The sequence below is a fragment of the Oncorhynchus nerka genome, unplaced genomic scaffold (assembly GCF_034236695.1).
Source record: "Oncorhynchus nerka isolate Pitt River unplaced genomic scaffold, Oner_Uvic_2.0 unplaced_scaffold_2001, whole genome shotgun sequence".
NCBI classification, from domain to species: Eukaryota; Metazoa; Chordata; class Actinopteri; order Salmoniformes; family Salmonidae; genus Oncorhynchus; species Oncorhynchus nerka.
Genome location: NW_027039331.1, coordinates 45,827 through 56,494, shown reverse-complemented (window position 1 = coordinate 56,494; position 10,668 = coordinate 45,827). Strand labels below are relative to the sequence as shown.

General features: G+C 46.2%; 1 protein-coding gene across 1 annotated transcript; it reads right to left on the bottom strand.

Annotated features, from left to right (window-relative positions):
- Positions 1 to 430: 430 nt before the first annotated feature.
- On the bottom strand, positions 431 to 10,096 carry LOC135567495 (CCR4-NOT transcription complex subunit 2-like; the record flags this gene model as incomplete). Its single annotated transcript, XM_065014864.1, has 5 exons — positions 9,951 to 10,096; positions 9,804 to 9,853; positions 8,730 to 8,830; positions 7,433 to 7,577; positions 431 to 678 (listed from the first exon to the last, which is right to left on the bottom strand). Coding segments are annotated over exons 1-5 (629 nt in total), but the record flags the coding sequence as incomplete, so codon positions are not given.
- Positions 10,097 to 10,668: the final 572 nt, after the last annotated feature.

Here is a 10,668-nt window from a genome sequence, read left to right as displayed (position 1 = left end):
TGGGTCTGTCTGTGGGTCTGTCGGTCTGTCTGTGGGTCTGTGGGTCTTCCACTCTGCTACAGTAACATTATGTTGAGGTATTTTCTTTGAACACTTCTGTTGGATAATGACAGATCAACCTTGTTCTGTCACTGTCAGAGGGTCTGTGTGTGTGTGTATTATGATGTCATGGTGCTTCGTGACCAATGGGGAGGTCTGAAGAATGGAGGCGTAAACAAAAAGGTTCTGAATGTTTTCAAAATGACAACCAACCAAAACAAAAGGGACAAGGTCAGGAAAAAAAACAGGGAAAAGAAAAAAAAAGATTTAAAAAAAAAAGAGAAACCAGCGTCTGATTAGGCGGCACATCATTCAGTTCAGGGGAAGAAGGACCTGCTCGGAGCCAAAATGGTCGCCGGATTTCCTCCATTTGGCCTAGAAGTCAACTTGCCAGACGGTAGTCGAGGAATAAAAGCAGTGATGCCTGAGCCAGCCACACCGGCATTCGCTGTCTGTAGGTCTGTCCGTCTGTCTGCTGTGAGGAACCAGGGCCAGGGACCAGAACTCAGGTCTAGGATCCCATGGTGGACTGAGAACGAGGGAAGGAAGTCTCTCAGAAGGCTTGCTGAGCTGGGCTGTAGTTGAAGGTGGATGGCACGTGGGGCCCTCCTCTAGCTTCTCGTATTCCAGATGAAACTCCTAGAAAGGGAGGGGAGGAACAAGGGTTTTAGGGACGGTAGTGGACAACGGTAGTGGACAACAGTGGACAACAGTGGACAACGGTAGTATTTTAGGGAGAGCAGTGGACAACAGTATTTTAGGGAGAGCAGTGGACAACAACAGTATTTTAGGGAGAGCAGTGGACAACAGTATTTTAGGGAGAGCAGTAGACAACAACAGTATTTTAGGGAGAGCAGTAGACAACAGCAGTATTTTAGGGAGAGCAGTAGACAACAGCAGTATTTTAGGGAGAGCAGTAGACAACAGCAGTATTTTAGGGAGAGCAGTAGACAACAGCAGTATTTTAGGGAGAGCAGTGGACAACAGCAGTATTTTAGGGAGAGCAGTGGACACACAGTATTTTAGGAGACGAGCACGTAGGAGAGCAGACAACAGTATTTTGGAGGAGAGCAGTAGACAACAGCAGTATTTTAGGGAGAGCAGTAGACAACAGCAGTATTTTAGGAGACAGACGCAGTATCTTAGGAGAGCAGTGACAGCAGTATTTTAGGGAGAGCAGTGGACAACAGCAGTATTTTAGGGAGAGCAGTAGGACAACAGTATTTTAGGGAGAGCAGTAGACAACAACAGTATTTTAGGGAGAGCAGTGGACAACACAGTATTTTAGGGAGAGCAGTGGACAACAGTATTTTAGGGAGAGCAGTGGACAACAGTATTTTAGGGAGAGCAGTGGACAACAGTATTTTAGGGAGAGCAGTGGACAACAGTATTTTAGGGAGAGCAGTAGACAACAACAGTATTTTAGGGAGAGCAGTGGACAACAGCAGTATTTTAGGGAGAGCAGTGGACAACAGCAGTATTTTAGGGAGGCAGTGGACAACAACAGTATTTTAGGGAGAGCAGTGGACAACAGGTATTTTAGGGAGAGTATGGACAACAGTATTTTAGGGAGAGCAGTAGACAACAGCAGTATTTTAGGGAGAGCAGTAGACAACAGCAGTATTTTAGGGAGAGCAGTGGACAACAGCAGTATTTTAGGGAGAGCAGTGGACAACAGCAGTATTTTAGGGAGAGCAGTAGACAACAGCAGTATTTTAGGGAGAGCAGTAGACAACAGCAGTATTTTAGGGAGAGCAGTAGACAACAGCAGTATTTTAGGGAGAGCAGTAGACAACAGCAGTATTTTAGGGAGAGCAGTAGACAACAGCAGTATTTTAGGGAGAGCAGTAGACAACAGCAGTATTTTAGGGAGAGCAGTAGACAACAGTATTTTAGGGAGAGCAGTGGACAACAGTATTTTAGGGAGAGCAGTGGACAACAGCAGTATTTTAGGGAGAGCAGTGGACAACAACAGTATTTTAGGGAGAGCAGTGGACAACAGTATTTTAGGGAGAGCAGTGGACAACAACAGTATTTTAGGGAGAGCAGTGGACAACAACAGTATTTTAGGGAGAGCAGTGGACAACAGTATTTTAGGGAGAGCAGTAGACAACAGTATTTTAGGGAGAGCAGTGGACAACAGTATTTTAGGGAGAGCAGTGGACAACAGTATTTTAGGGAGAGCAGTGGACAACAGTATTTTAGGGAGAGCAGTGGACAACAGTATTTTAGGGAGAGCAGTGGACAACAGTATTTTAGGGAGAGCAGTGGACAACACAGTATTTTAGGGAGAGCAGTAGACAACAGCAGTATTTTAGGAGAGCAGTGGACAACAGCAGTATTTTAGGGAGAGCAGTAGACAACAGCAGTATTTTAGGAGAGCAGTAGACAACAGCAGTATTTTAGGGAGAGCAGTAGACAACAGCAGTATTTTAGGGAGAGCAGTAGACAACAGCAGTATTTTAGGGAGAGCAGTAGACAACAGCAGTATTTTAGGGAGAGCAGTAGACAACAGCAGTATTTTAGGGAGAGCAGATAGGACAGTAGCAGCAGTATTTTAGGGAGAGCAGTAGACAACAGCAGTATTTTAGGGAGAGCAGTAGACAACAACAGTATTTTAGGGAGAGCAGTAGACAACAGCAGTATTTTAGGGAGAGCAGTAGACAACAGCAGTATTTTAGGGAGAGCAGTGGACAACAGCAGTATTTTAGGAGAGCAGTAGACAACAACAGTATTTTAGGGAGAGCAGTAGACAACAACAGTATTTTAGGGAGAGCAGTAGACAACAGCAGTATTTTAGGGAGAGCAGTAGACAACAGCAGTATTTTAGGGAGAGCAGTAGACAACAGCAGTATTTTAGGGAGAGCAGTGGACAACAACAGTATTTTAGGGAGAGCAGTAGACAACAACAGTATTTTAGGGAGAGCAGTAGACAACAGCAGTATTTTAGGGAGAGCAGTAGACAACAGCAGTATTTTAGGGAGAGCAGTAGACAACAGCAGTATTTTAGGGAGAGCAGTAGACAACAGCAGTATTTTAGGGAGAGCAGTAGACAACAGCAGTATTTTAGGGAGAGCAGTAGACAACAGCAGTATTTTAGGGAGAGCAGTGGACAACAGTATTTTAGGGAGAGCAGTAGACAACAGCAGTATTTTAGGGAGAGCAGTGGACAACAACAGTATTTTAGGGAGAGCAGTGGACAACAGCAGTATTTTAGGGAGAGCAGTGGACAACAGTATTTTAGGGAGAGCAGTAGACAACAGTATTTTAGGGAGAGCAGTGGACAACAGTATTTTAGGGAGAGCAGTAGACAACAGCAGTATTTTAGGGAGAGCAGTGGACAACAGTATTTTAGGGAGAGCAGTAGACAACAGTATTTTAGGGAGAGCAGTGGACAACAGTATTTTAGGGAGAGCAGTGGACAACAGCAGTATTTTAGGGAGAGCAGTAGACAACAGCAGTATTTTAGGGAGAGCAGTAGACAACAGCAGTATTTTAGGGAGAGCAGTAGACAACAACAGTATTTTAGGGAGAGCAGTAGACAACAGCAGTATTTTAGGGAGAGCAGTAGACAACAGCAGTATTTTAGGGAGAGCAGTGGACAACAGCAGTATTTTAGGGAGAGCAGTAGACAACAGCAGTATTTTAGGGAGAGCAGTAGACAACAACAGTATTTTAGGGAGAGCAGTAGACAACAGCAGTATTTTAGGGAGAGCAGTGGACAACAGTATTTTAGGGAGAGCAGTAGACAACAACAGTATTTTAGGGAGAGCAGTAGACAACAGCAGTATTTTAGGGAGAGCAGTAGACAACAGCAGTATTTTAGGGAGAGCAGTGGACAACAGCAGTATTTTAGGGAGAGCAGTGGACAACAGCAGTATTTTAGGGAGAGCAGTAGACAACAGCAGTATTTTAGGGAGAGCAGTAGACAACAACAGTATTTTAGGGAGAGCAGTAGACAACAGCAGTATTTTAGGGAGAGCAGTAGACAACAGCAGTATTTTAGGGAGAGCAGTAGACAACAGCAGTATTTTAGGGAGAGCAGTGGACAACAACAGTATTTTAGGGAGAGCAGTGGACAACAGCAGTATTTTAGGGAGAGCAGTAGACAACAGCAGTATTTTAGGGAGAGCAGTGGACAACAGCAGTATTTTAGGGAGAGCAGTAGACAACAGCAGTATTTTAGGGAGAGCAGTGGACAACAACAGTATTTTAGGGAGAGCAGTGGACAACAGCAGTATTTTAGGGAGAGCAGTAGACAACAGCAGTATTTTAGGGAGAGCAGTGGACAACAACAGTATTTTAGGGAGAGCAGTGGACAACAGCAGTATTTTAGGGAGAGCAGTGGACAACAGCAGTATTTTAGGGAGAGCAGTGGACAACAGCAGTATTTTAGGGAGAGCAGTAGACAACAGCAGTATTTTAGGGAGAGCAGTGGACAACAACAGTATTTTAGGGAGAGCAGTGGACAACAGCAGTATTTTAGGGAGAGCAGTAGACAACAGCAGTATTTTAGGGAGAGCAGTAGACAACAGCAGTATTTTAGGGAGAGCAGTAGACAACAGCAGTATTTTAGGGAGAGCAGTGGACAACAGCAGTATTTAGGAGAGCAGTGGACAACAGCAGTATTTTAGGAGAGCAGTGGACAACAGCAGTATTTTAGGGAGAGCAGTGGACAACAGCAGTATTTTAGGGAGAGCAGTAGACAACAGCAGTATTTTAGGGAGAGCAGTAGACAACAGCAGTATTTTAGGGAGAGCAGTGGACAACAGCAGTATTTTAGGGAGAGCAGTAGACAACAGCAGTATTTTAGGGAGAGCAGTAGACAACAGCAGTATTTTAGGGAGAGCAGTGGACAACAGCAGTAATGCAGGAAACGTGGACAACAGCAGTATTTTAGGAGAGCAGTAGACAGCAGTATTTTGGAGGCAGTAGACAGCAAAGTATTTTAGGGAGAGCAGTGGACAACAGCAGTGATATTTTAGGAGAGCAATGGAGCAACAGCAGTATTTTAGGGAGAGCAGTGGACAGTATTTTTAGGAGAGCAGTGGACAACAGCAGTATTTTAGGAGAGCAGTGGACAACAGCAGTATTTTAGGGAGACGTGGACAACAGCAGTATTTTAGGGAGAGCAATGAATTAACTTCCAGCAGTATTTTAGGAGGCAGGATGGACAACAGCAGTATTTTAGGGAGAGCAGTGGACAACAACAGTATTTTAGGGAGACGTAGACAACAGCAGTATTTTAGGGAGGCAGTAGACAACAGCAGTATTTTTAGTATTTTAGGGAGAGCAGTAGACAACAGCAGTATTTTAGGGAGAGCAGTAGACAACAGCAGTATTTTAGGGAGAGCAGTAGACAACAGCAGTATTTTAGGGAGAGCAGTAGACAACAGCAGTGTTCAGCTGAAGCAGCATATTAAATACAGAACATCTGAGGAGAATATTGTACATGATAGAACAATACTAGAAGCTCTCTATCCGGGGAATCAGCAGGTTTACAAATCCTCAGGGAGTGAATGATCCCACATGTCAAGGGTCCATGTTGAAACACATGTCCACAACTGCATGACAAAGCACATCTATCTCAAATATCAAACCACATACATGCAATTGGAAAAGCTGTTATTGTTTTCTTTGCCTTACTCTCCAAAAACAACAGTATTTCTAGTTGTAACTACAACACCTTGGGAAAGTATTCAAGACCCTTCCTTTTCCACATTATGTTACAGACTCATTCTAGAATGGATTACATTGTTTTTCCTCATCAATCTAGACACAATACCCATAATGACATCACAATACCCCATAATGACATCACAATAACCCATAATGACATCACAATACCCTCATAATGACAGCATCACAATACCCCATAATGACATCACAATAACCCATAATGACATCACAATACCTCATAATGACATCACAACACCCCATAATGACATCACAATAACCCATAATGACATCACAATACCCCATAATGACATCACAATAACCCATAATGACATCACAATACCCCATAATGACATCACAATAACCCATAATGACATCACAATAACCCATGATGACATCACAATACCCCATAATGGCATCACAATACCCCATAATGACATCACAATAACCCATAATGACATCACAATACCCCATAATGACATCACAATAACCCATAATGACATCACAATACCCCATAATGACATCACAATACCCCATAATGACATCACAATAACCCATAATGACATCACAATACCCCATAATGACATCACAATAACCCATAATGACATCACAATACCCCATAATGACATCACAATACCCCATAATGACATCACAATACCCCATAATGACATCACAATAACCCATAATGACATCACAATACCCTATAATGACATCAATAACCCATAATGACATCACAATACCCTATAATGACATCACAATACCCTATAATGACATCACAATAACCCATAATGACATCACAATACCCCATAATGACATCACAATAACCCATAATGACATCACAATACCCCCATAATGACATCACAATACCCCATAATGACATCACAATAACCCATGATGACATCACAATACCCTATAATGACAAAGTGAAAACAGGTAATTTTTTTTTCTTCAAATGTATTAAAGATAAAAACTTAAATACCTTATTTTACAAGTATTCAGACTTTTGCTATGAGACTGGAAATTGATCTCCAGTGCATCCTGTTTCCATTGATCATCCTTGAGATGTTTCTACAACTTGGACATGATTTGGAAATGCACACCTGTCTATATAAGGTCTCACAGTTGTCAGTGCAGGTCAGAGCAAAAACCAAGTCATGAACTCTAAAGAATTGTCCTTAGAGCTCTGAGACAGGATTGTGTCGAGGCACAGATCTGGGGAAGGGTTCCAGAAAATGTCTGCAGCATTGAAGGTCCCTAAGAACACAGTGGCCCCATCATTCTGAAATGGAAGAATTGTAGAACCACCAAGACTCCTTCCTAGAGCTGTCTGCCAGACAAACTGAGTAATAGGGGAGAGCCCACTGGTCAGGGAGGTGACCAAGAACCCGAGAAGAATGGGAGAAACCCTCAAATACAGGTGTGCCAAACTGCATCCATGAAAACTCAAGGCTGTAATCGCTGCCAAAGGCGCCAACAAAGTACTGAGTAAAGGGTCTGAATACTTATATAAATGTTATATTTTTTAATTTTAATTTCTTTATTATACATTTGCAAAAATTGCTATTTGTTTTTTAATGGTTGAGTGTGTAGGAAAACAATTTTATAAATTTTATAATAAAGCTGTAACAAAGAAAAAGGTGGAAAAAGGTCAAGGGGTCTGAATACTTTCTGAATGCACTGTAACTACGGTAACAGTCCTCAAGCCTCTGTCCTTCACCTTGGCTACTTTCCTCCAGTTAAGACAATCAAAGAAGTAGTAGGTGCCTCTCTCATAGGCGTTGGTCTTCAGAGTGGGCTCCATGCCCGGCGCCCGCGTGATCCACACACGCTCCTCCTTGTGGTACCGCCAGTCCCGGTTGAAGCTGAGGTCACAGGTCACGGGTCAAATGTTAGGGCAGAGCATTGTATACGGTAGAAACAATTGATTATAAGACTTGAAAAACAAACTACATTAAGTAGAGGTGGCAGAAGGGGGCCCTGGCTACATAGAGGTGGCAGAAGGGGGCCCTGGCTAGATAGAGGTGGCAGAAGGGGGCCCTGGCTAGATAGAGGTGGCAGAAGGGGGCCCTGGCTAGATAGAGGTGGCAGAAGGGGGCCCTGGCTAGATAGAGGTGGCAGAAGGGGGCCCTGGCTAGATAGAGGTGGCAGAAGGGGGCCCTGGCTAGATAGAGGTGGCAGAAGGGGGCCCTGGCTACATAGAGATAGCAGAAGGGGGCCCTGGCTAGATAGAGGTGGCAGAAGGGGGCCCTGGTAGATAGAGATAGCAGAAGGGGGCCCTGGCTAGATAGAGGTGGCAGAAGGGGGCCCTGGCTACATAGAGATAGCAGAAGGGGGCCAGACTACAGAGGTAAGCAGAAGGGGCCAGACTACATAGAGGTAGCAGAAGGGGGCCTGACTACATAGAGGTAGCAGACTACATAGAGGTAGCAGAAGGGGCCTGACTACATAGAGGTAGCTGACTACATAGAGGTGGCAGAAGGGGCCTGACTACATAGAGGTGGCAGACTACATAGAGGTAGCAGACTACATAGAGGTGGCAGACTACATAGAGGTGGCAGACTACATAGAGGTAGCAGACTACATTGAGGTAGCAGAAGGGGCCCCTGACTACATAGAGGTGGCAGAAGGGGGTCCTGCCTACATAGAGGTGGCAGAAGGGGGTCCTGCCTACATAGAGGTGGCAGAAGGGGGTCCTGACTACAGAGGTGGCAGAAGGGGGTCCTGACTACATAAGAGGTGGCAGGCTACATAGAGGTAGCAGAAGGGGGTCCTGACTACATAGAGGTGGCAGAAGGGGGTCCTGACTACATAGAGGTGGCAGAAGGGGCCAGACTACATAGAGGTATGTTCTGCTTCATGTTCCACGTCAGTACCACTACAACCCAGAGGAGGGCGCTCATTCACAAGAAAAGGTGAGTAAAACAAACACCTCACCAAGCCTGTTACCATAGCAGACACTAGCTAGCCCAGCTGAGGAGCATCCTTCACACAGTGTGGTGTGTCTGTATACGTACAGCTCTACTGCTGCCAGCAGCTGGAGGAGGTCTCCTCCGTTCATGTAGTAAAGATAGAAAAGCAGGTCCTCCCCATACCGAGACAGTTTGATTGCAGCAAGCTGGAAGGAGGAGAGGGAGAGGAAGAGAGAGAGAGGGAGGAAAAGAGGGGAAAGAGAGGGGAGGAAAAGAGAGAGAGGGGAGGAAAAGAGAGAGAGGAAAGAGCGAGAGAGGAAAGAGAGCGAGAGAGGAGAAAGAGAGCGAGAGAGGAAAGAGGGCGAGAGAGGAGAAAGAGAGCGAGGGGAAAGAGAGCGAGAGAGGAGAAAGAGAGCGAGCGAGAGAGGGGAAAGAGAGCGAGAGGGGAAAGAGAGCGAGAGGGGAAAGAGAGCGAGAGGGGAAAGAGAGCGAGAGGGGAAAGAGAGCGAGAGGGGAAAGAGAGCGAGAGGGGAAAGAGAGCGAGAGGGGAAAGAGAGCGAGAGGGGAAAGAGAGCGAGAGGGGAAAGAGAGCGAGAGGGGAAAAGAGAGCGAGGGGGAAAGAGAGCGAGGGGGGAAAGAGAGCGAGGAAAGAGAGCGAGGGGAAAGAGAGAGAGAGGGGGAAAGAGGGAGAGAGGGGGAAAGAGGGAGAGAGGGGGAAAGAGAGAGAGAGGGGGAAATAGCGGAGGGAAAGAGGGAGAGAGGGGGGAAAGAGGGGAGGGGAAGAGGGAGAGAGGGGGGAAGAGGGAGAGGGGGTGGAGGGAGAGGGGCAACAGGTTATTGATCTAGTCAGCTACCTGGCACCAACAGAAGCTAACCGTGCCATTCTTATCTCAACCATGCTAGATAAAGATGATTCAACTCTCACAGTGGACAGAGCAGTTACAACAAGTGTTGCTCGTGCACCCAAACAGAGGGGCCAATAACACGAGGGCCAAAACCACAACGTTACATTGAGCTGGTTAGAAAGGTACTTTAACCATCCTTAATGAACAACTTAGAAGAAGGTCTGAATCAGACGGGTGCGGGGGGGGCTGCCATAAGGGTGAATGGTGGTGTGTTGTGGCCATGTTGGCCAACAGCAACCCAACCCTGGGTTTATTCTGTCTCTGAGGTACATACCTTGTCCCTTATGTGAATGTTGGTTAAATACTCAGATGGAACATGGAAGTCTGGAAGGGAAGAGAGAAGTGGTTAGAGAGAACCAGACGGGGAAACTGGCAGAATCTATCCCACCTCCAGAGCACTCTGGCTGGGTAGGATACGTACCGATGTCCTGGGGTCGACACGGTGCTGACGCCCAGGGAGATGCAAACTTGGGGTACAGATTTCTGAAGGACGAGAAAGTGGTCATGTTGTTACTGACAGATTATTTTGTTGCCATGTCAACAGGTTACAATGGCGTGTCCTAAAAAAAAAAAGACAATTGGACATAATAGCAGCCTATTGTCCAGTGAGTGTGTGTTTTTCAGGGGCTACAGCAGAGATCAGCTGCCTGCTCTCAGGCTGCCAGCTGCCTGCTACTACTCTCAGGCTGTCAGCTGCCTGCTACTACTCTCAGGCTGTCAGCTGCCTGCTACTACTCTCAGGCTGTCAGCTGCCTGCTACTACTCTCAGGCTGTCAGCTGCCTGCTACTCCTCTCAGGCTGTCAGCTGCCTGCTACTCCTCTCAGGCTGTCAGCTGCCTGCTACTCCTCTCAGGCTGCCTGCTACTCCTCTCAGGCTGCCTGCTACTCCTCTCAGGCTGCCTGCTACTCCTCTCAGGCTGCCTGCTACTCCTCTCAGGCTGCCTGCTACTCCTCTCAGGCTGCCTGCTACTCCTCTCAGGCTGCCTGCTACTCCTCTCAGCTGCCTGCTACTCCTCTCAGGCTGTCAGCTGCCTGCTACTCCTCTCAGGCTGTCAGCTGCCTGCTACTCCTCTCAGGCTGTCAGCTGCCTGCTACTCCTCTCAGGCTGTCAGCTGCCTGCTACTCCTCTCAGGCTGTCA